Source organism: Perca flavescens, chromosome 19 (genome assembly GCF_004354835.1).
Source record: "Perca flavescens isolate YP-PL-M2 chromosome 19, PFLA_1.0, whole genome shotgun sequence".
In the NCBI taxonomy this organism is placed as follows: Eukaryota; Metazoa; Chordata; class Actinopteri; order Perciformes; family Percidae; genus Perca; species Perca flavescens.
In genome coordinates, this window is record NC_041349.1 from 14387563 (window position 1) to 14414087 (window position 26525).

Here is a 26525-nt window from a genome sequence, read left to right on the forward strand (position 1 = left end):
TTGACCTGTCCTTCCTCTTCTATCTCACTGCCTCTCTGTTTACCCCATCCTATTTGCATAGCCGGACCAAAGCGCTCGTGCTTGTCGTCGCGTGCACGCCTCCGCATTCACCTGAACCACTCACCTGCCTTTAGTCGCGCTCGAAACAGACACTCGCTCGTGCGCAGGACACCATGCAGAGTTACGGGATAATTTCGACTTTTCAATCCGGTTTAAACGGTTAAAAGATGCGTTTGAGTGCTCTTTGACAACAATTAAAAAGATGACGGAGGAAGATGAGCGATAAATACGCAGTTATGAATCCCTCATCGTGTGTATGACACTGACGTTAAGTCAGAGGGAGAGAGCGACGAGAGAGACGTCAATAAACAATGAGGTAAGAATATTATTTATCTTTACAATGAGTTCCTTTGAATTACTTTTCGTGCATCAACTGTTACTGTCCTAACCCAGTGTTTGTTTCTGTCCTGTCACCCAGTGACTTTTTATTAACGTGAAATAAGTTACTGAACCCATAATATTACAATCATAGGTGAACTATTAACGTTAATAAAATAAATGAGTAGCCTAAAGTGTCGTTTTTTTTAACAGTGAGAGACGACTGATTAGTGACTTTAAGGCTTTTACACCTGCTGCCGTCATCTGTTAGAGATCAAGTTAGTTTGATTTTAAAGAAAGCTCAAAAAGACATTCATGTTCTCCCATTGGTGATAACATCTTTTGCCATTCAAATCCAAAGTGTGTGATTTGATGTTCTTAGTCCACTTTGAACACATGAGACACATCACTTTATTTACCCTAAAGTTGGAGGCATGAAACATACATTTTTAATCACAAGAATCACTAAAGAAAGTGCATCATATCATATTCAAAATGAACAAATAGAACTGAAACAAGTAGTTGATTACTTTTACTGTATTTGCTGGCTGCGCCCTCTGCAATATGAAGGTTTGCTGCTTTTGTTCGTCTGATAACCTAAATATGTATTGGGGGGGGGTTTCAAACTGTTAGTCGAACAAAAAAAAAACTATTTGAGAACTCTGGGGAGTGGTAATGGGCATTTTATAGAAAATATAATAAAGCTCAAAGTATGATCAGGAGATGTCTGTAATGTGGGTTTTATTGAAATGTCACTCATCTAAAAGTCAAATTAACTGCAAGTCCAACTTAATCTTAACTGGGAAAGCACAGAAGAAACTGGACCATTTTAATAAAGACAAATTAAAAAAAATACCATGCTCCTGGTTTTGATTTTGAACAAAATAGATCTGAGTAAGTATTGGAAAACCCCTCTTCTTCTTTTTTGCAAATTGCTTTACACACAAGCAGAACAGAGTAGTGAAACCCAGACAGGGAAAACAGACACCAGTGGAACAACAATAAATGTACTGTCATTACCACGTAGTGTCACAGTTTAAAGTTTGTCAAAAGACACACAGTTCCTCCTCTTGTAAAAGTGTACAAAAGAAACCCAATTGGTGTAGTGTAAAAGGGCACAGCATGGGGTGGATGTGCAACACTGGGCAGGTTATTCAAGGTGAACGGATGAATCAGATGAATTACTGTTTGATCCTTCCATGACTTTGCTGTTAAATCAGATTAGTACCTGTAGCAGAAAAGGCAGATTAAAGGGATATTTTTTTTAATCCTGGAATTGATGGTGACATTTGAGCAGACTGGGTATGAGGACACTAGTACAGTCAGGGGATAGGGAAGAAGAAGCACAAGCGGAAAGACAACAGAGAGGCGCATCAGAGTAAAACCACTAAGTGTACATGTAGGTAGGGACTGGAATTTTTTATTTTTTTTATTTCACTGGGTGCGTCACTGACATTTCATTCCAGTGAACACCTTAACAGTGTGTTGCAGAGGGAAGAGCCAGCAGCTAGACTAACAAGTTTTTTGGCATAATGCATGGTGAAATGCCTTGAAGAAGCTTGTCACTTAAATGGCATTAAAACAATGTATACGGATATGACTTCCACGCTCGCATTGTTGGACTTTGCTAGCATCACAGACACAAGCACGTTCTCTAAGCTTTAAAACTAAAGGTTCAGCAGTGAATTTATACATTTAGCTTTGTTTATTATTAATTGGCTGTGCTGATTGTGTTGTAACTTTTCTGTTGATCTTTTATTTTGGCAGTGAGACTCCATCCAGTATGCATCTGCACTCGTCAAAGGAGATTGTGCTATGGTTTAAGAGTCCTTACCAGTGATCTTTGGGACTTAACGGATCTATGTAACCTCAAAAGAACACCGTCTTCATTATTGGCATCATCATAATCTATTTGGATAATATCCTTTTAGCTGTAGGAGAGGATTTAAAAAGGAGCTGGACTCTTGCTGGAACAGTCTCAACATTGCTTATTTTTGTTGTCTTAATGAATTTAATCCGACACACAGACAAAGGTGGAAGCTCTCCCTGCTGCACAGACCTAAACAACACCTGACAAGGAAACGAAAAAGAAATAAAGTGTGTTTATCATGTAGACTGAGAGACAGACAGCCAGAAAAAGCAAAGTGACAAGTCGATAGACGGCGAGATCCATCACATTCCCACAGGTCGCAATGCCAGACGAGTTACAAGGTTTTCAGGAAAAGGATATGCCTGGAGAAGAAGCACCACAGGTGTCTTTAGTGCCGAACATTGTGGCCGTCTCCAGTGATAGAGCGGGCAAAATCCCTGTGAGCCAGTCAGGACTTGGTGATTCCCAGGTTTTCGTAGAGTTTGGTGTGGCCAAAACAGCGCAGGCCACTAAACCTCTCAAGGCCAATTCTTGGTTGAAGGGAACAGGTGTGACTCCGCAGGCTACGGATCATGATGCTCCAATCAACTCATCCTCTGACAGGCTACAAACTGACAGCACCTCATCGCAAACAAACAACTGCATTGCGCTCGATGGAAAGCCCTTTGAAAAGACGAAACCTAACACTCCTGTCATTTTTTCTGAAACCAGTTTAGACACTTCTAACAAAAACACCAAGAATAGTCCAGACGATGAAAGAGGTGATTCCAAAACAGACCTTACTGTTAAACCAAAAGCAGAAAACTCACTCAGCGGCAGTACGCCCGCACTCCCCGAAGTTTCATTCAAAGTTGCCCAAACAAGGCAAAGCATCGATGTCAGGTGGGATGACAAATACGGAGACGAGGATGGCTGTGAGGAAAGGCAAAGCAATCGGTCCAGGCAGAGTGTGAAAGAGGGGGTGTGTTGCTGCTATCAGGCGTTCCACAGGGCTTTTCTGCAGTGCGTGGAGGAGACTCCGGCCATGCTGACAGGACTGGTGCTGTCTCTGGCTTTCTGTGTGACCCTCATCGTCATCATTGCCACCACACGAATGGTGAGATATGGAAAGCGTGTGTGTGTGTGTGTGTGTGTGTGTGTGTGTGTGTGTGTGTGTGTGTGTGTGTGTGTGAGGTGCATGCTGCGCAAACTTTACATTTACTTCACAATCTGCCACGTGTCTGTTTGACAAATACATAAAGGTTTTGATAATCAGTAATAGTTAAGTAATTTATCAAATGTTGTCTCTGTTTTGTATAATTGCAAATTCAGTTTTGGGGGATTTTGACTGTTTTTGATTTTGAAGACCTCACCTTGGGCTCTATGTTAAAAAAACTAAAAAACATTATAAATTAAATGATAATTGGAAAAAAAGAGCTGCAACCAACAAATATTTTAATTATTGATTATAACATCTCAAAGTCCAAAGTGACATCTTCAAATGTCTTCTTTGACCAAAAGTCCAGAACCAGAATGTATTCAGTTTACTATTATGCGAGGAAGTCCCCACACTGGAAAACCTGAAACGAGAAAAAATTTTTGAATTTATTTCCATTGTTTTATGTGAAGAATTACAGAAAAATGACTTGCTTTTCAAAGAAAGTTGCTTATTTTTCTAATGATCAACCAATCAATTAATTACAAATCATTTCAGCTCTATGAGAGATTAATTAATCTCATGAAAGAAATAATTAGTTGCACCCTGGACCTATTTAAATTAGGATAACTGTACTAATCCCAGAAAACTCATTGGGTATGAGGAAGGAAGTTGTGATATTTTGCTTATAGGTTACATTTTATCACTGCAAGAGACAGTTACATTTTGAAAGATTCAGAAGACAGGGAAGACAAAGTAAATGAGGACATTAAAATATAATTACATCAGTTTAGTGCTTGTCAACACGAGCACTCTGCTGAACAAGGTTTTACAGCCAACTCCATGGGGAGGAAATGGAGCATTAAACCTGTTCTTCAAAAACACCACAACATTCTTGTGCTTTAATTGAAAAGCCAACATGACTTCTCATTCCAACAAAACCGTGGCACTCATGAAAAACAGTTTGTCATCTATATCAACCTGCAATTTAAAAAAGACAATCAAAACACATTGCTAACTTTAAATGTTAAAGGGGACATATAATGCTTTTCCGTGTTTCTGTCATATCTACAATGTTATAATGTTAAAATAATGAGGTAAACATATTTCAGACAAATCCCTGTGAGCTAAAACGTTCAGATTTCCAACTATTCTGAACGCTCTAAGTCTTGCGCATCTCTAAGCCGGCCTGCTATGATTGGTCATCTGCTCCAAGGCAGGACTGGAGTGTTTCTTTTTAAGCCACTGCGGTGTTAATGTTGTCCCATGTAACTACATGCTAACTGCAGTAAAATATAATAATAATAATAATAATAATAATAATAATAATAATAATAATAATAATACATTTTATTTAAAAGCGCCTTTCATGGCACTCAAAGACGCCTTACAAAATTTATAAAAATCATTTAAAAAAAAGAAAAAGAAAAATCAAACCAGTACAGCATCAAACATTAATCACATGAAAGCCTGCCTAAACAGATACGTTTTAAGACGAGATTTAAAAACTGAGAGACTAGAACTGTTACGAACTTCCACAGGAAGAAGTTCCATAAGTGGGGAGCAGCATAGCCAAAAGCGCGTGACCCCATAGAAGCTGTCCTAGTGCGTGGCAGAACAAGTGTAAGTGCAGAAGCAGATCTTAGAGAGCGGGAAGGAGTGTGAATATGAAGAAGATCTTGAAGATATGAAGGAGCCAAATTGTGAAGTGCTTTGTAAGTTAAAAGCAAAACTTTAAAATCTACACGGAATTTAACCGGGAGCCAATGCAACTTTTGTAAGACAGGAGAAATGTGTTAAAAAATGCGAGTTTTGGTAATGACTCGAGCTGCTGCGTTTTGTACCAACTGTAATTTATGGAGAGATTTTGAAGGAAGCCCATAAAACAAAACATTACAGTAGTCGATTTGTGATGTTACAAGAGCATGCACCAGCGTAGCAGTGCTCTTGAGTGAAAGTACAGGACGCAAACGATTTATATTGCGAATGTGAAAGAATGCAGAACGGGTAATTCTATTAATGTGAGCTTCAAAAGACAATGTTGTGTCAAAAATGACACCCAAACTTGTGACCTGATTCGATAGAGGAACAGAACAGTTATCTATTACCATAGAAGAAATATTTGACTTTCTTATCGTATTTTGTGTACCAACAAGAAGAATTTCTGTTTTACTGCTGTTCAATTTTAGAAAATTACTTGAGAACCAATTTTTTAATTCACTTAAGCACTCACCAAGAGCAGAAGAGGGAAACTTTGATGAAGGTTTAGAAGATAGGTAAAGTTGGGTGTCGTCGGCATAACAATGAAATTTAATATCATATTTCCTAAAAATAGTGCCAATAGGTAAAAGGTAAATAGTAAACAGAAGTGGTCCTAAAACAGAGCCCTGGGGAACACCAGTGACAACAGGAGTAGGATTTGATTTAAACTGTTTGAGTTGTACAAATTGAATGCGATCTGTGAGATAAGAACGAAACCAGCTTAAAGCCATACCAGTGATTCCAATAGATTCCAACCTACTCAAAAGTATAGGATGTGAAATGGTGTCAAATGGCGCACTAAGATCAAGAAGTATAAGTATTGATAAAAGACCAGCATCAGCCGCTAGTAATAGATCAATAGAAATCTTTACAAGGGCAGTTTCAACACTGTGAAGAGCAGGAAACCCTGATTGAAACTGCTCATATAAACTATTGCAAGAGAGATATTCACGGAGTTGAAGAGCAACAATTTCTTCTAGGATTTTTGACAGAAACGGCAGATTTGAAATAGGTCGAAAATTTTAAAAATTGTTTGTATCTGTCCCAGGTTTCTTCAGAATAGGTGTTATAACAGCGGTTTTAAGTGCAGTAGGGACAGTCCCTGAAAGAAGTGATGTATGCATAATGTCAGTGATTAAAATTGAAAGACATGATAAACCAGCTTTAACCAAGTGGGTCGGTAATGGGTCTAGTTGACAAGTGACAGACTTAGATTTTTGTACAATGAGACCAATGTCCTCAACTGTAGGAATTTTAAAAGCAGAAAATGAAGATAACGGAGATGACACAAAGCTAGACTGAGATTATTTACAATAAGGGTTTGGTGAGACCAATTGCTGGTGGATATGTTCAATTTTCTTATTAAAAAAGTGCATAAATGCTTCACACAAGGGATCAATATTCTATATATTTTCGAAATGTGATTGGAAAATGTTGAAAATTCCTGTTGGAATACAGAATTTGCCTTCGGAGGCCTGTATACAGTAGCAATGATAGTCGGTATGAATCCATTGATTTGTAAGGCAACAGATTCAAAGGAAGTAAAATCAGTTACAGGGAGAGTAGTAACTTTCAATTTTTCCTTATATAGTACTGCAAGCCCCCTACCCCGGCCAACAGTGCGTGGTTTACAGATAAAAGCATATCCAGGAGGAATAGAGTGGTTCAGATGATAAAAGTCATTACTTTTTTGCCATGTCTCAGTAAGACAGAGAAAATCGAACTTAGTGTTTTTTCAGAGATTGATCGTATTCACCTTGGTTTTATAGAGGTAGTCACCTTGGTTGGCTTGGCTAAGACACTGTGATCAGTAGTCCGAAAATGTTTCCTTGGAGGACGGGGGTTCGTAGACCAAATTGATGGAATTTCACTTGGAGAGATAACTTTAAAACTCCGGCGAGATCCACGATGAACATATTTACAGCGTGGTATGAAGGCAATATCCGGATGTAAGTTTAAGGCAGACGGAGGCTCGCCATAATGCACACGCAGATGCAACAACTCCGCTGCCGAGTAGTGATAGAGCGAATGCACAGGATGGAAGACTGAGCAGAGGACAATCCACACAACTGCAATCCATACAGTCAGTTTAACGATCATCATTGCCGCAGCTGAGGGAGGACAGACGCACGGGCAGCCTCAAACCACTTAACAGGTGAAGAATCCAGCAACGCCGGCAATAGTCCCAGGTAACAGCAAGATCTTGGAGAATCCAAAATCTTGCACAAACGTACAAAATTTGTATGCAGTCCAGGCAGATAAATAAACACACAACAACAATGAACTAAAACCGTAGTCCAAAAAAGCTAAAACGTTCAATGTTCCTCAGAGCAGCGGCTGCTAACAGCGCCAGCGTTCACTCCACTGGAAGTCTATGTCACCTTGGCTGCCAGTGCCTTTATTATTGCGACTTTATTATAACTGTAGAAATTGCTGCTATATTCTGTTAAGTGTTGTTAGGTTTAAAAAAGTTAAAGCCAGGCTATGTTTGAAAAACAATGTTTAATGGGGCCTGCAGCTAAATTTAATCAAGTAACTACACTAATCAGCATTTGACTGCCTCACCCAAAACCTAGCTTCTAAAGAATTAATCAGGTCATGTCTGACATTTAGCATATGAAGAAGACTAATTGTCCCCACAGGAAAGGTAACTATTGTTTCTGCTTTTGGGGAACCACTCCCTGCAGGGCCAGACGTGATTAGAACAAAGGAAATGCAAACTCTGTAAACTTGAACAGAATCGGCACTACCATGTGAAACGACCTTTGTCTGTGACCTGGAGTAAACCTGAAATCAGAGGTGTGTCTTTAACCTGGGACAGTTTCCATTCAGGGAAACACCCACAATTCCAAGGGATATAATTCTGATCCTGAGTAAGATTCGGTACTACAGCCTGTGACCCTGCAAGGGGAAGCTCCTGTAGTCCGCTGGTTACAGTGTATTGTTTTGTCATGTCGCATGGCTGCAATCTGTGTCCCCACAAGGGGAATCATGTTTGCAGTCTGCTGCTGGCAGTGTTTTATGTTTTATGTTTGATTGTGTTTTGACTGTCGTTTTCATGTTGTTTTATTAAACCTCTTGCTTAACTTTCAATTCGACCCCAGCTTCTCCTCCTTCCTCCAGAAATCAGAACGACGACGTCATTTAGACATTTCTTAACAGTGTCCACTGCTAACTATAGTAGCTAACGTTACATGGCTAACGTCAGAAAACAATGTCATCTGGGCTGCCAATGTTGTTAAACGCTCCCCAATTCCAAGTTGCATTATTGCTGAAACATGTCAGATTGGGTAGTGTTTGGTTCAGAAGCCTTTATCTGCAAATTTTGACGGTAGAAGGTACTGCTTCATTCCACTACAATCTACGTTAGCATACTGCTAAGTGCTAACTATTAAGCAGCTACATGCTAACGCGACGTAGCTGTAATCTCGGCCCCAAATTCTCGTCACTTTACTGCTGGGATGTCCGGTTGTGTAATATTTGGTTTCAAAGCCTTTATCAGTATTTTTCACGGTACAAAGTTCTGCTATATATTCTGTTGCAGTTTTTATTTTTATTATTCAATTAATTTATTGAGAGCATTTGCAGTTACAAACAACACATTCAAGTACACATACACTCAACTACAAAATAAATATATAAACAAATCATATCCCAAGGAGTCTGCAAAGTCCAGCAAGGCTAAACAACAAGCAGTCCAATTCATAGCATAAATCAGTGAGTGAGTTCCAATATCATTCAGTCACGTGATTTGACAAGTTTTGAATATATCTGCACAGTCTTTGGAGCTTTAAAGTTCTTTGAATATCTTATGGAGTCCAAATATTCATTGACTTCACACTCAAACACAGGAAAGAAAGGTTTAGAGCCCCTGAACTTAATTTTATGGATGTGATATAGAGTAGAAATAAAAGATTAATAATAAAAAATCCAGAAAAAAATGAAATCATTTAGGATAAATTCAAGGACATCTGACCAGAATTTTTCTGTGTAGGAACATTTCCAAAATAAATGGGACATATTTTTATCTTACCTTTTAAAGAAAGAGCATTCAGATTCAATATCTGGTTTATACTGCTTAAGTACACACTTTGCTGGGTAGAATCTGTGAATTAATTTAATTAATTCACTTAGTAAGCACATATTTGAAAGGCAAAGACTAAACGTTTGTCCAAGGGACATTCTCTATCAAACTGTTCCAATATGGGATTATATAAGGAATAGTAACAATATCTTTTTGGTATGAAGTCCTAATTGTTTTATTTTTAGTCCGGCGCTCCGCAGAAAAGCATAAACTCCCCACAGCAGTATCAGATATATCCATATTGTGAGTCAGTGGCCATGGGAAATTAATGCCTCCCAGCAGCATTCTGATTCCAGAAGGAATTGCATTGAAGACAATTACATACTCCTTAACCGAAACAGGAATTTGAAAGTTCGGAATAACTGTACTGTCTGCCATTCGTGTCAATTTTTTTTTATTATTCCTGTACCAGTTTTCAAAAAATAAAGATTAGTTTTTGAAGATATTGTCCTTATTATGCCAAATGTAATATTGATAAGGTGAGAAGTTATGTTTAAATCAGAGAGACCAAGCCAAAAGCCTGTGTTTATGAAAATTGGACTGTTTGATTGGGATTTTTGCTTATATTATAATTGCATAATAACAGAAAATTCAGGCCACTATACTCTGTTGCAGTAGCTACAGCTTCAACTAGTGAAACACGGAGTCGAGGCTCCGGAGTTTCCAGGAAGCATGCTGGCCAATCAGAGCAGACTTGGCTTTTTCGGAAGAGGGCTTAAAGAAACAGGCGCTCCTACAGAGCGTCTCATACTGATAGTGTTTTCTGACATCATAAAAAGTCCAAAAGACCAGGATGCTGCTGGATTGCCAACCAATCACACAGAGCTTTATCCTTTATTTGTCAAATTAGAGCTGCAAATATTGACTGTGTTTAAATGTGTTTTCTTATTTAGCTTTTCCACAAATTCAAAGATGTCATGGATCAGTGGAAAGTTGGGTTGACACAAACTAACCTGTTGAACACACTACAAATGAATTTGTTACTAGGCCATTGGAAGTCTACGTCGTCACCAACAACGAGTTAATTCCCTGGAAGAAAGAAAAAAGTATCACCCGACATGTCTCATTGGAAAAATTAAAATACCTTTACTTCACATGGCAGGAGGAGATTAAAAACACTGCCCCAGCTGTTTAAAGCTCAGCCTGGCTTTCATGTCTGATGAATAAAGGCATTTTAATTGTAGTCCTTTGTGTAGGGCAGACTTTTTGGATGTAGTGAACAGCTAGGTCAAAATAGGACATTGCAAGGTAGGTCTTTGCAAATGCATATTAACATGACGTGCTCCTTTGCCTCTGTTTGTGTCTGCAAATTACATTTATTTTAAACACTGCTTGCCACACAGCATCTATTCAGCGATGAAGAAAACAGTTGAAGACATTACTGCTTTTAAATTCGGCAGGTTACACATGCTGCCCTATTTAACAGTAAATCACGGAAGAGAACGTGGCTTTTTTTTTAACTTGCACCTTTCACCCATATCTGCACAGAACATCATTTTCCATGTAGCTGCTCTGTCAGCGCTGTGTGTGGTTCTCTGCCTGAGTGCCATCCTGCTCGTCTGCCTGCCCTGGCTGGCCACCTTGAGGCGCTGCGGAGGAGCCCTGGCCCTCTTCGTCTGGGGGACGCTGTATGTCATCGCCATAGTCTTCATGTTCACTGGGGGACCTGTCACTACTTGGGAACAAGTGAGAAGGAAGCAACGAGAAAGAAATTATGAATTTTATTTTGTTATGTAACTGTTGGTAACCTCTAACTCTTTGTGTCTTTCTCCACCTGGTTCTCTCTACCCTTTCAGGTAGGGTTTTTCCTCTTCCTTTCTCTGAGTGTATACACAGTGCTGCCTCTCTCTATGGCCTGGGCCCTCATGGTTGGGATTGGGACCAGCATTTCGCACATCATCATCATCAGCGTCTACGTCCCTGTCACGAGCCCAGAGACACCAGACATGGCTGTGCAGGTAAAGATTTGCCGTGTTGCTATCATATCTGTAAGCTAAGTAAAATGTAAAGCTACATTTAGGTAGCTTAGCTTTACATAAAGATTGAAAACAGGGTGAAACAGCTAGCTTAGCGCTCTTTAAAGGTCCTATGACATGGTGCTCTTTGGATGCTTTTATATATAGACCTTAGTGGTCCCCTAATACTGTATCTGAAGTCTCTTTCCTGAAATTCAGCCTTGGTGCAGAATTAAAGCCACTAGAGCCGGTCCCACAATGAGCTTTCCTTAGGACGTGCCATTTCTGTGTCTGTAGCTATTGAGGAGCAAGATTCCAGATCGGCCCATCTGAGCTTTCATTTTCTCAAAGGCAGAGCAGGATACCCAGGGCCAAGGGTGTACGCTTCGCTTCAGAACTCGGACCTCCTATGGCGGCATTTTGATGCTACAAAGAGATCACCTCCCGTTAGCATTCCATTGACTGCCATTCATTTTGACGTCACTTTGACAGCGAATAACTTCACATCTGAAGCATTTAAAGACTCTATTTGTCCATTGTTTATTTCTAAAGAAACACGACAATGTATAAAAGGTTCCATTACCTTGTACCTCACGTTATGGATCCATAGCAGACGTTTTTGTAAAAATACGCTAACGATTGTGTGATAACCAAGCGACTTACTGTCGCATAGTAGAGGAATTACCGTACAGTACAGGAGAAGCTCGCAGGCAGTTTCGACTTAATTACTAATGTTAACTATCATTTTAGTTAGCAATAATTAGCCTGTGCCTATGTTATCTCCTTACATATACCTATGCCCTCCGTCTCTGCAAGATTCGGAATGATTGAGATTTCTCTTGGCACAGCTACCAGAAGACTTCCAACTTTCAGACAGGTTGCTCACGTCACATTTACATTGTCTCTCTCAGTTGGAGGCTGCGCAGTAACGCTCAGCGCTCACCGGAAAAGTGCTTCTAATATCCTTCACTGGTCTCCGTCCAGAGTAACGGGGTCTGTTGGTCCATTATAAATGTTTATACCTATCACCATTTCTAGCCACTGGGGGACCATAGGCAGGCAGAGGGAACTCATATTAATGTTAAAAAAACTCATAAAGTGACATTTTCATGCCATGGGACCTTTAAAGGTACAAAAAATTGCCTACCAGCTTCTCTGAAGCTCACTAATTAACACAATATATTAGATAGATTTTCCATTTACAATATATTAGATAGATTTTCCATTTTCTTTTCAGCTTTAGTTTCTTTCATTTATAATCAGTAACAGCTATGTGTGTCAGTACTGATGCATAGTTTAGTATTGATTAAAAAACAAATACCTGAATAATAAAGTATGTGCAAATTTAAGGGGGAGGCAAACATTTGCAAATGACCAGCACATTGAGAGAGATGTGCATCTTCCATGTGCATGTACCAAAGAACAGCCTCCAAATTCAAATGTGATGTTAAGCAAAGGTCGTCCTGTTGTTTTACTGGAAAAAAATATGCAAATAATCTGCATCACCCTAAACCTGGTTTTACATAACCCGTTGTTTGTCTTCTGGTAAATAGCAGACTGTGGTTTTCAGTTAGTTATAAAATACATGAAATGTACACAAATTAAGAATAATAATGTCCATGTATTGCAACTCTCTGTCATCTGGCATATTACAATAGTGGTTCAGTTCCTCTGCTCTTATTGTGCTGGCAATACAATAGGGACGTCACAATTCGTAAAGTATCAATAATCTCCTTCGCTCTCATCTGACTTCATTCTCAGCTGGTGGCAAATGCATTGCTGTTTGTGTGTGTGAACTGCGTCGGGATTTTCCATCTGTGGATGACGGAGCACGATCTCAGGATATCCAATCGAAAGAGAGAAAAGTTCAGCAACATACGCTCCCGGAAGGAAATAAGGAAATATCAGCAGGTAAAAAACCACTGGCTTCAAACTCATAAGACAGCATAACTTTAACTTGAATTCAACTGTTAAATTATTTCTTTGACTTCAGCTAAAAAAGAACATAACAGCTCAGTTCATTCAATTTCAGCCTTTATTTGCTTTATTTATAGAAATCTTGTCTGGTTCTCTTCTGTGCAGCTTGTTTCAGCTACTCCATATTTAAAATTGTTATGTGTAATCATTCTCATTAAAGGGCTCTTTACCTGGACAGCCTGGGCTTGGTTCCTGTATGTTTTTCTGGCTGTTTGGTCAACAGATTAATCATTCACTTGCCTGAAGCCCAGCAGCAATAGACTAGGCAAACCCAAATAGACACTATTCCCATCAAGTAAACAAATAGATGAAACGTGGTCCACTAAGTAAACATGGCATCGCTTCAAAGGGACTTTTGATGGCTATTTCTTTTACAGCCTGTACAGAGCGTCGCCTCTGTAAGACAGAAATCCAATGACCCAGTGTACAAGATCTCAAAACTCATTACCCACCGTCTCCACACACATTTTCACCCCCCCGACCTCTCTGTGTCCTCGGCAACAGGAGCAGCTCCTCCTGTCTGTGTTGCCACGGTACATCGCCATGGAGCTGAAAACGGAGGTGATAAAGAAGCTCTTCAAGCCCAAGTGCGATGACGAGGAGTCCAACTCCAACAACTTTCACAGCCTCTATGTCCGGAAACACAAAGACGTCAGGTGATGATCACACTGTTGCGCTGTTAAGGTGATGTTAAGGATGTTAGCTTTTCAGAATGTTGTAGCTGAACCATAACTTGTCTCTCTCCTTCTTCCTTCCTTGTATTAACTTTTTCTTTTTGGTGTGTTTGACCAGGGGTGTCGGACTGTTGGGGGGGACTGAGTACCCAGGGCCCTCATTTAAGGAGGCCCAAAAAGATTTTAGAATGAATAGCTGTGGATGTGGGGAAGGGCCCATAGAAAATGCCTTTCTACAGGGCCCAGAAGTTAATATAAATATATTAATATAAATCCGCCCCTGTGTTTGACTGTTGTGTGCATTCAAAAGTGTAAATATTAAAGCACTGAAGCGGTATAAGTAGGATTTTCTTTGCAAAGAAATATGGAGCTCATTTTGACCTGCTTTAATATTAGTTATCAGTTACAATTTTACCACATATGACAAAACCAAAAAACACTAAATAGATTACTCTAAAGCTGTTTCTTAATATCTCAAGATATCTTTTTTAGAGTGGCGTAAAGCTGTGCACTTGACTGTCTAAAGACAGACATAAGTCAGATTTTACAACCCTATTACACTGATCATGCATATCAGTGGTTTTCTGACAATATGTGCACCCCCTCAAAACAGAAATGACAACAAATATTTACAGTGCAACGTGAAAAAAGTTAAAATTAATACATTTTAACTGTCGCTGGATTACTTTGATACTGAAGAAAACTTAAAATGTGATGATTTTAGGCAAGTTCTGGAGTTCTAAGAAGCATGATGATTTCTAAATGGATTTATGAACACTTATTTGCTCAAACTCTCCTGTGGCTCCCCTAGCGAGGTGCTTCTCACAGCTAGAAAAACTATATTTTAATAGGAACGCAAAAGTCCCACTTGGCAATTGTGTCGCAATAAATCAGAGAAATGTGAATATTTACTGTATTTATTGTAGAGTCACTAACAGCTGTTATCTTGTAAATGCGTGCCTAATATTTTTGTCTTTCTGTGTGGGTTTGTGTAGCATCCTGTATGCAGACATTGTGGGCTTCACAGAGCTGGCGAGTAGCTGCACACCAGAAGAGCTGGTCGCTGTGCTAAACAAGCTCTTTGGCAGATTCGATGACATCGCCAAGGTGAGAATACCAGCACACGTCGTGCCCAAAATCAAACTTCACAAAGGACAGTTTTGTGTTGGTTTTGAACTAGCTAATTCTGTGTCTGACTCCCCCTCTTTGTTTCTTTCTATCTGTAGAAGAATGGGTGTCTTCGCATTAAGATCTTGGGTGACTGCTACTACTGTGTATCTGGTCTACCTGACCCCATTCCCACGCACGCCAGGAACTGTGTTCAGATGGGGCTGGACATGTGCACTGCAATCAGGTCAGTTTCCCTCCCCCCCTTCATTGTCTGTGATTATTTAAAATTCTATTATAAAATAAATGCGTGTTGTGCACTCTTTCTTTGTAACGTTGTGTTGAGGTGCCTCCCACCTGGGTTCTGCTTTTCCGCCCATAAAAGTTATTCAGTGCTCTTAATTTGCATCTGATGTTACTGTTCTTCATATAACTTCCTGGTGGTTCTCTGGCACTTTTAATTCACTACTCTTTTCTCTACAACTGAAACCACACTATGTATTACAACTCAAAGCATGCAGAGTGTACATACAGGCAGCACCATAAATTGACCATTATATTATCAAACTGCACATTTTTAGTGAGGCCTTTTGGTGTTTGCTCCATGTAAATCAAATGTGGACATATTTCTTTTGGCTTTTTGGTTGCATTGAATGGGGATTTTAGGAAATTTAAAATTGATTTCTTTAAATTTTTGTGAGAAAAATGAGATGAAAGAGAAAAATATTTTGTGTATATATCCTTAATCTTTAAATGTCTTTGGTCGCAAAGACCTGCACAATATTTCCTGTCATTGTGTCGCGATTCACTTTAAATTTGACGGAATATTTAATTTCCCCTCACTAATCGTACCCTCTTCATCGGGATACTTAAAACAGTGTGAGATATATAGTTTATTAAAGTAACTTAAGCACCAAATCATTTTTCAAATAACTTCATGGCCCAACAAGGAGTGACAGAAGTTAGCATGAGTGAATATTGTTGTTTTTTTTTATATGATTTTACTCATACTTATGTCTCCCTGTAGTAAACTGCGAGAGGCGACGGGGGTCGAGATCAGCATGCGGGTGGGCGTTCACAGTGGAAACGTGCTCTGCGGTGTGATTGGCTTGCAGAAGTGGCAGTACGACGTGTGGTCCCATGACGTCACGTTAGCCAACCACATGGAGTCTGGAGGTCTTCCTGGGTGAGAAAATCTCAAAATCTGCTCAGAGATAATCAAAATTCTGAGTTAGTGCAGATGATAATGAAGGTGTGGTGATGATGGAGGATACACTTTGAGTCGTGTTGCCTCTCTACTTTTCTCTACTGTTATTAATACTATAATTATTAATAGGCGAGTCCACATCACAGAGGAGACAATGCAGCACTTAAACGGAGCATATATAGTGGAGAACGGGGATGGGGGGAGTCGGGATGCTCTTCTTAAAGGAAGAAATACGTACCTGGTGATGGACCCCTGCAAGCCGAACAGCATTTCCAGTATACCGAAATCGGTAGGTGTACTCATTATTTGTGCATTGCTTTAATGTTTGAAGTTGTGCTTTCAAAATTAAATTTTATGAAAGAAAAATATATATTTTTTTAATTATACATGATTACATAATTGACAAACTAAGGTATCAAGTTTCTGGTTAGGCAATGTAAGTATGCAACTTCCTGACATAGACTGTACGTGTGTAGAAAGCAGATTAACCTTAATTTTGAAAAGCTGTCTATCATTATTGTATGCACTACATGGGCATCTTTCTCTCTGCTGTGATCTAGCTTCAGGAAGGATAATGCAGGAATAAATTACAGTTCTTGAGGGGGGGGGAAATTTAAGTAAAATAAAGCAATCTCCATCCTAATTTCAGGCAAACACTCTTAAATCAGGAGAGACCAGGCTGCGGGCGTCAATCCGGATGTCTGAGTACCTGCAGTCCTGGCGGACTATCCATCCCTTCGCAGACCTAAGCGACCCTAATGCCACACCCTCCAAGAAGAAAAAAGTCCCCACCAATTTCGCCATGAACCAATCACAGCTGTCTGCAGTATGTATTTGTGCTGCTTCCAGTACATATTGCGTAAATCATATTGTTTTCCTGTTGTCCTTAGGTCATGCATTTTGTTCACTGTGTGTGTGTGTGTGTGTGCGTGCGTGCGTATGTGTGTGTGTGTGTGTGTGTGTGTGTGTGTGTGTGTGTGTGTGCGTGTGTGCGTGCGTGCGTGTGTGCGTGCGTGCGTGCGTGCGTTTGCTTCAGGAAGGACCACCTTGCCAGAACAACTCCGACTGGTAAGTTCCCAGGTCTATTGAAAACACCTGAGAAATTTAGTACACCAGCTTTATTAACTTAAGTAGAATAAGAACAAAGCATGCCATTTTCTGTCATTCAAAGTGAATATAATTCAACAGAAAGCAAAACATCACATTTGGTGCATTTTCTTTTTGGTTACATGAGTGTTTTTAAATCAGGACTACATTGTATATTGTTTTGGTTGCGGCTGTTTCTAATGTGTTCTTGTTTTGTTCCAGTTTGGTTGTGGATAATAGTGTTAGGGGATCACTGGGATCACTGGACCCACTGAATAATGCAGGGTAGGTTTTTATCTGTTGCAAGTAGTATTTAGTTGGTAGATAATCAGCAGAGATATGCCAGGAGGAAAAAGACAAGACTCTCTGTCTTGGCCAACGTTTTTGAGCTACTTCTTTTTTTGTGAAAAACATTAAACCAAGGCTAGTTAAAATTGAATTTGGGGTGGCCTGGTTGGCTCAGTGGATAGAGCAGGCACACATATACTGAGAGGCTTATTCCTTGACACAGAGGTCCAGGGTTTGAGTCGATTTCCTGCATGTCTTCCCCCTCTCTCTCACCTAGCTGTCCTATCAATTAAAGGTGGAAAAGCCCTAAAATATATATATATATATATATATATATATATATATATATATATATATATATATATATATATATATATATATATATATATATATTGAATTTGGGAATATAAGTTCTGAAATATTAGGCCGTGTTGATCTTTGTAAAAATAGATAATTCCATTGATTTCTTCCTTATTTTACTACTACTGTATGTTTTTCAGGCTGTACTTCTTATTTTGGGATTAAACCTGCCAGTTTCTTTTCCAATCATGCATCCTTTGATTTTGATTTCTCATTAAGGAGGAGAGCAAAGAAGCTCAACTGTTTGACTCTGCTGTTCAACGACCTGAGCCTGGAGAGAGAGGTAGTTTCATTCTCTGGTCTAATTTAAGAAGACATAAATAGGGCACTATGTATGCATGAAAGAGCAGAATGTACAGTATGTGTGTGTGTGTGTGTGCCTGTGTGTCTGATTATTTCTTTGTTTGTCTAATGTCTATGAGTTTGTGTTCCAGTTCCGCCTTTCGGAGGTAAAGGGTGTACACCATTCAATGAGCTGCATAGCTTTGATCTTCGTCACTCTTTTTGCCGTCCAAATGCTTGTCTCTAAGAAGTGAGTAGCACTTCGGTCACATTCACAGTTCATTTTCGCTTGATTATACTAAGTTTTTAATTTAATCAAAGTAAAATTATGTCTCTTGCTCACCATTGCATATACATGCAGTGGTGCAATGTAACTAAGTACATTTACTCAAGTACTGTACTTAAGTAAAAATTTGAGGTACTTGTACTTTACTTGAGTCTTTTCATTCTACTTTCTACGTCTACTCCGCTACATTTCAGAGAGAAATATTCAACTTTTTACTCCACTACATTCATCTTTAGTTACTAGTTACTTTACAGAGTTTGTTGCGCACAAAACACATGTAGTTAAAAAATGTGATGTTTTATTTAAATTAAACTACCCAACAATATAACGGCCTACAAGTCCAGCTGAAATGATTAGACCAATCAACTTAGTTGATTGACAGAACTGTTTTGATTGTTTCTAATTTCTAAAATGTGAGGATTTTTCTGCATTGGGTACTTTTACTTTTAATACTTTAAGTACATTTTCCCAATGATACGTACATACTATTACTTAAGTTACATTTTCAATGCAGAACTTTTACTTGTAACAGAGTATTTTCTACAGTGTGGTATTATTACTTTCAATTTAGTAAAGGATCTGAATACTTCTTCCACCAACTCGTATACACACATCTTTAATTTAACAGTGTCAATTGTTTTAACCTCCCAGTAACTTTGAGATGGCAGTGTCGTACGGTGCAGCCTTCCCTGTGCTGGTGCTGCTTCTGTCCATCGCTTTCACTGGATACCTGGAGGTAAATGAACATATTGGCACTGTGTCGGTAAGAAGTATACAGTTCAGTAGCTTGTTCAACAGCAGCAAATGAAAGCAGGTGCATCTAAATAAAATGCTACTGTAGATGAGGTGATAAAACTACATTCTTCCGCCTATGTAAACATAAATTCAAGATGCGAATAACAGATTTAAGGTCATTAATTTGTTGCTGGTGGTTTTGTATGTATTGAAACATTAACTACAAACTGTGTGTACACTATTGCTGATTATTACCTTTAATGTAGTGCAAGTTTTTGGAAAGTTTCTTATCTTCCTGATATTCACTGGTTGTCATTACTTAGTTTCATTTTATATCAACATGTCTGAATGTTTGAATGTATGTTTGTTTTCAGAAGTGGCGATCAAAGATGCCGTTGAATGTTCAGTGGATCTCGGGGCTGTCCCGTGGCGTCGCCACCAAGGCGGCGCTGCGTCTGTTTGTGGTCACTCTCTGTGTTCTCATCACCCTGCTTATGGCCATCCTCAACTTTGTGAGTTCTTCCTCTGCCTGCCAGTTATTCTGTCCTAATTGTCCTTCTTGCTCTATTTCCTGTCATCAATAGATACATTTATCAATCACTTTTTCTCGGTTGTTGTCCTCCTGTTTTTGTCTCTCAGGTCTTCCTTCCGGGAAACAACTGCACATCGATTACCAACAGGACAGAGCTGGAGGGTCTCAAACTCTACACTGTGCCTGTAAATACCTCCAGATTAACATTTCACCATGTTATTAATCAATATGTCCTCTTATTATATGGCTTATAATTCCTGAAGGAAAATATTGTCATGCTGTAATCAGGCCTGATTTATCACTTGCCTTTCAGTGAACTGCATGTAACACAGTACTTTAAAAACTTTAACTATTCTATGTCTTCCGTGACATGTTGTAATTTTTAGCACTTGTTCATTTCATTTCATTTTTCACATGCACAAGACGGAAGAAGCAAAACAAAAGATACATTGATACATACACATACAAAACCCTAAGAAAAGACAAAACAACGGAGCAAAAATGGGTATTATTCATTTGTTTGTTCATTATATGTTCATTATACTCTTACAAGTTGCATTTCTTTATCAAAAAGTACAGAATTAGTTAGGTAACTTAGTTTACAGGTAATGCATGTAGCGTCCCCCTCACATGTCTGTAGGTGGCATTTAGTAGTACGTCAGCCATCTCTCAGCCCTTGATGAACAGTCAGTTTTCTTTTTGCTGTTGAAGGGTAAAACTATATTTTGCCGTCATATTTTTTATAATTTCTTTTATTTGTGAAGATACTGTGTAACAAAAAGGTGACAAATAGAGTAAACAATACACTTACATAGACAAACATACCTACAGACATTCACAGACAATGTATACAACAGTTATGTTAAATGTTGGTGTGACTGAAGATTTAATGTACAAATGTGCAAGTCATATATAGGGTAAATGTGTGTATGGATGGTGTATGGCTGTTTGGATGACCGGCATGGTGTAGGTACATGTTTGGTGAACCTTAGTAGGGTGTAATGTAATAATTGTTGCTGAGACGACGGCCTTCATTCTTTTTCACTTATAAAGGAGAACTGCACCTTAAAAAAGATAGTTTATAACCCCAAGAAAGGTTCTTTATTGATTCATTATTAGTTTGAATGTTGAGCGCTTTAGTACAAGCTTTGAACATCAAACCGACAAACCTTGTCGCAACACACATTTTTTTCTCCTCCTTTCTTCAAACATCTAGTACTACCTCTACTGCTGCCTGTTGGCCATGCTGGGAGTGATCGTGTTCATCAGGACAAGCATGTCAGCGAAGGTCCTGCTGCTCACCCTGGCGGTGGTGGTTTACCTGGCCCTCTTCCTCTATGTTTACGCACCGAGGTCCTACTGCCTCATTAACCTGCTTTACAACAACACCCAGTGAGTGACACTGCAAATGCAATCACATAGCCTGACAAGCCAGACCCACATCAAGATGTTGGGTCTGGGAACTCACCATTGACAGAGCTCAATCCGAGGGGCGGGATAAACGGTTGTCTTTCAAATTGCCTCTGCACGCAATAGGATAGCGTTACAACCCGGTAGAGCAACGCTAGTTGATAGATTAAACTTTTGCCGTATTCGGTCGGCAAAACTCCGAACACATCTTCTTTTTTTAAGAATGACTTCAGTGCCGTTCTGAAGCAGCAGCAGCCATCGTCTTTGTTTTCAAGTAGCAGGGAATTCACACGGAACCGTCGTAACTCTGCCGTTATTATGTTAAGGCCTCCCACCGACTCTATACACAATGTGATTGGCCTGACTAGAGTTTGGTTTTTCCAGCTCGCGAGCCAACGGAGAGTTGCTAGAAGACCCCCTGGCTGCAAATTACATTTGCTGCCGATAGGGTGCGTTTAGATTTCTAGGCTAGCAATCACATGGAAACACCTGGGGTTCTATGTAGCTTTATGTGCCTTAACATTATTTTGAAAATTACAATGAAGCAGCTGCAGGGCTGCTCTGTTTTCTTTTCCTTTTTTGCCAAATGAAGTCCTGATTATGAATATTGACACATGTAAATAAGACTTAAGATTGCCTCCCTAACAGCAATGAGCAGCCTTCGGGTGGTGAAACGATTACTCAGTTAATTTTTATGAGACGATCGACAGAAAAGTACTCAACAGTTTCATGCATTACCATTTAAATTATAAACTTGGAAAATCTGCCAAAAAACATTGTTGCCAGCTTTTCAAATTTCAGGATTTGGATCATTATAAATCGAATATCTTTGGGTTTTGCAGTCTTTTGAACATGGAAAATAAACTTAAGGCTTAAACTTGGGCTCTTGGAGATTTTTCACTTTTTTTCCAAAATCTTGTAGACTAAACACTTATTATATTCGATCACTAATGAAATGACAATACTGTAATTAATAGTTGCAGCCCTATAGGTTTCCATCTACTTTAGATGCTTACCTTCAGTATATCCTATTGCAGATAGACTTAAAACATGTGCATGTTGTGTGAAATTCACTGACAGCACTTAACGTGATAATGACTCAAACTGCCTCTTAGTTCAATTTAGGGCCATAAAAGTAAGAATGTAAATATTTATTTATATAGTACTTTCCTAAAGAAAGGTTATGTAAAGGCAAAAATAACCATATAACAACTTCAAGCACTATTAAGTTGTTTAAAGCATTTGTTAGAATAATCTTTTTAACCTCATGGTCACCCTGCTACAGTCATAACATACTGTACAGTCATTATGGGAAAAAGTTAGAGTTAAAGGGTGGCTACTTTGAAGAATCTAAAATATAAGACGTTTTCAGTTATTTCATGCTTTTTTGTTAAGTACATAATTCCATATGTGTTCATTCATAGTTTTGATGCCTTCAGTGAGAATCTACAATGTAAATAGTCATGAAAATAAAAAGGAAACGCATTGAATGAGAAGGTGTGTCCAAACTTTTGGCCTGTACTGTATATATATATATATATATATATATATATATATATATATATATATATATGGCTCAAGCCTGCTAGCTGTCCACACAGTAATCTTGCCTAAATTCACTTTCCACTCGTCTACATTCATTCACTGCTATCTATAGTCATCACACTGTCCGTCTTGCTTAGCCAAGGTGTTAAATTTCCTGTCTTTTGTCTGCCACTTCAGATTGTGAATCCTTGTCTGGAGTTTCCATTCACCATCATTTATTCAAGAGCTTTCTATGGCAAGAGGCCTGCGTGGGGGTCCAGGCCCCATTCACTGAGAGACACAAGACACTCTTGTCTGAACTATTATGTAATGGATGGGGGAAAAAAAAAGAGTGAGTATGGCTCTAAATATGTGAATGTGTTTTTCTACAGACCAGGAGTGCTGAAGGACCCTCAGATCATGTCTGGGGTTTGGCTGGTCATCTTTTACATTGTATGCCTCATTCTGGCAAGACAGGTACGTGTTTCACAAATGAGTATACAGTATGTATTTTCTGTCATTTAATGAAGGATTTTGAAACAAAATGATTGTATATGCAAATTTGTTCATGCTTATTTGTACTCTGTGTCCTTCTCTGCCAGGACGAGCTGGGTTGCAGAGTAGACTTCCTGTTGGACCGCTGTTTCAAGACGGAGAGAGAGGAGATGGAGACCATGGAGAACGTCAACAAGCTCCTCCTTCAGAACGTCCTGCCGCTCCATGTCGCCTCCTTCTTTATGGGCAAAACTGTCCGCAACCAGGTAAAGAAAACAAAACACAGCAAATAGATGTACAGTCAATTTTGTTCCTTGGTTATCCTGCCACACTGTTAGCCATGCCAACTTTCATTCATCGTTTTCTACTGTACACAGAATGTGACATTTGTTTGAAATTATAAGGCATAATACATTTTAGATCACAAAAAAGTAAGCTGCGAAAAGATTTGAAAGCATATCTTTTAAAAAATTAGGAAATTTTGAGAAAGAAAAAATTGTGATTTTGTGATATTGTCTTTATATGAGAATATGTTTTTATTCTACCTTAACCCTTTAACCTGTTTGAAAGGGTTCATTCCAAAATTAGAAATCCATCATTGAGACAATAATTGACACTTAGAAATAAATGCTGTCATTGAGGTGATGATTTCAGTTCATTTTAAAGTAAAAAAAAATCTTTTACTATACAGGTTTGACGCTGTTGACTTCTGACTGCAAATTATGCAGAATGCATGATATCTTTGAATGAAGTCCTTTTACTTTTGTTTCAGGACCTGTACAGCCAGTCATATGACTGTGTGTGTGTGATGTTCGCCTCGGTGCCTCAGTTCAAAGAATTTTACAGCGAGAGCAGCGCCAACAGGGACGGTCTGGAGTGTTTGCGCTTCCTCAACGAGATCATATCAGACTTTGATGAGGTACAAGGAAGAAGATATGATATCCTGCCAGTGTTACATTCAGTCTGTGTCTCCAACTATACTCTGTTTTCCATTTCTCTCATGCAGATTCTCTCAAAGCCCAAATTCTGTTCAGTGGAGAAGATTAAGACTATCGGCAGTACGTACATGGCTGCTGCGGGGTTGAGACACGCTCCTCAACGGGACGAACAAAAGGTTTGCCTGATTTGTCTTAGATAACTTTTAACCTATTTTTGCAAAACAATCATTGCAATGTAAATCAAAACTAGTTAAGATACCCTGCCCTACATGAACATGATCCCTGGCTCCCTTTACAGAAAGTGGAGGTGTCCTACAGCCATGTGCGCTCCATGGTGGAGTTTGCCATCGCTCTGATGGGCAAACTGGAGCTCATCAACATGCACTCTTTTAACAGCTTCAAACTACGGATCGGTGAGTGTATACTAGATTAATTCTGACAAACTCATAACATATTTTCTTAATATAATTTGTACACACTGCAGATTCCTGTGCACCACTTTAGTGTTTGAACTGTACTAACAAATATATATTAAAATGTGAGATGGAAGAAAGAAAGTGGCAGAGAAATCACACAATATTTTCCATCTAATATTTTCTGGTGCATGCAAGACTGTTTTTAAACCTCCATGGAGGGAATTTTAGGAAAGAGCATGTTCTATGTTTACATTTAATCATCCATCCCTGTTGTTTATTTACAGGAATAAACCACGGTCCAGTGATTGCAGGAGTGATTGGAGCCAATAAACCTCAGTATGATATCTGGGGGAACTCTGTTAACGTGGCCAGCAGGATGGACAGCACAGGAGTGTTGGACAAGATACAGGTCAGTAGGAAGGGTGGAGGTGGCTCAAATGTATAAGTTCACTGTCAGCCACTGTGGATAGATCAGTGGATGCAAAGTATTAAACAGGAAATGCCGCATGTCAGGTGTGTTCATTAGCTCTAGGCTTATTGAGTCCAAAAAAATGGATGGATTAATGGGGACAGTGAAACCTCACGCATTTCTCTGTGTACTAGTACTATTCTTTTTGCACCCAGGTGACGGAGGAGACAGCCCAGATTGTCGAGAGCGTGGGATACACCGTCACTCTCAGAGGAGTAGTCAAAGTCAAGGGCAAAGGGGAACTCACCACCTACTTTATTAACACGGACCAGTCGTCTCCTCACTTCTGACCTCCACAGTCAGATGCTGCACAGATCTATCACTCAGACCTGGGTCCAAATATTAGCTGCAAATGCTTGTTAGTGTTTGTTTAAATGAACTTGGTGTACCAAATTGGGTTGGTCTTATGAACTAACCTGTCACTACCTGTATTCATCACAAACCTATGCACTGACTTAATGCTGAAACGAAGATGTATCACCTGCTAATCATTTACATCCATATAGGAGCTGCCTTTGTCTTTTGGATAAGACACTAAATAAAATCCTGACCGGTTAAATGAAGACTACAATTGAACTGAAAGCAGAGAGCTGTCTACTCATGGACCATTTATTGGCAAACCATGTTGCTTACTGTATCTGTATCTGTACTGTATCTGGGTTATCCTGTGAAACTAGAGTAGCACTTTTCACTGTATTATGACGTTTCTGAGAACATATCATCTCAAATTATACTTTATAGTAATTTATGATTCAAATAAGCAAAAAAACATTTTATTTTAGGTTGAATTTTTTTTTTTTTAACTACATTGTTACAAGTTACAAACAGCATTTACGTTTTAGACAGTTTTTTTTTCCTTTCTTTCTTTAAAGTTAGTTTTTTAATGGTATTTGTTCTCTATTCTATGCTTGTATTGTGAAATCCTGGATATTTCTACTTATTAAGCCCATTGAAAATTGTTCAAACTCAGTCATAGTTTACAGGTTGTACACCCCATGCATATATGTACTGTAAACATACATAAAGTACACACTGTTTTATTTTATTTAAGGTGTCCCAAACCAAAAAACGTAAGTGACCATTGGCCAATGGTTTAAATGCTCACCGCTGGTCCGGACCCGGAGAGATTTATTGCAGCCATGTTGATTTAAATCATGGTTTCTTTATTGTTATTATTTAAATTTTGCATTGCACTTTCTAATATGTTCTTATTTTTGAAAGGGAGTTCTGCATTACAATCTGAATGTTGATTGTGCACAGAATACTTCTTTTCTTTAAAGTATTTCTGTGAGGGATGATATGAAGTGTGAATATAAAAAAGAGCTAGAGTATGTTCAGTATAGGGACATTTTTTTTCTATTCTATTTATAAAGTAATTTAAAAAAAAAAATACAACCACTGACGTGCTTTTTGTGTGTGTGTGTGTGTGTGTGTATATACCAGATTCTTACATGAATAAAAATAAAATGTGTATCTTGAACAAAGTGGAATTTCCCCTTTGACTGTAATCCCCCCGTACCGGTAACGCCCACAGACACTCTAATTGGCTAGAACTA

General features: G+C 38.9%; 1 protein-coding gene across 1 annotated transcript; it reads left to right on the plus strand.

The window, feature by feature from the left end:
• The first annotated feature begins 94 nt into the window (after positions 1-94).
• LOC114545315 (adenylate cyclase type 4) lies at positions 95-26364 on the plus strand. Its single transcript, XM_028563590.1, has 26 exons — positions 95-376; positions 2146-3344; positions 10717-10914; positions 11025-11186; positions 12945-13094; positions 13665-13816; positions 14830-14941; positions 15061-15188; positions 15969-16127; positions 16278-16437; positions 16798-16974; positions 17185-17216; positions 17457-17519; positions 18102-18165; positions 18317-18414; positions 19102-19186; positions 19560-19697; positions 19825-19902; positions 20934-21109; positions 23044-23128; positions 23254-23412; positions 23919-24065; positions 24153-24260; positions 24383-24497; positions 24785-24909; positions 25125-26364. Exons 2-26 carry the CDS (start codon positions 2571-2573, stop codon positions 25257-25259), a joined length of 3780 nt encoding a protein of 1259 aa, XP_028419391.1. The 5' UTR covers positions 95-376; positions 2146-2570; the 3' UTR covers positions 25260-26364.
• The last annotated feature ends 161 nt before the right edge of the window (positions 26365-26525 follow it).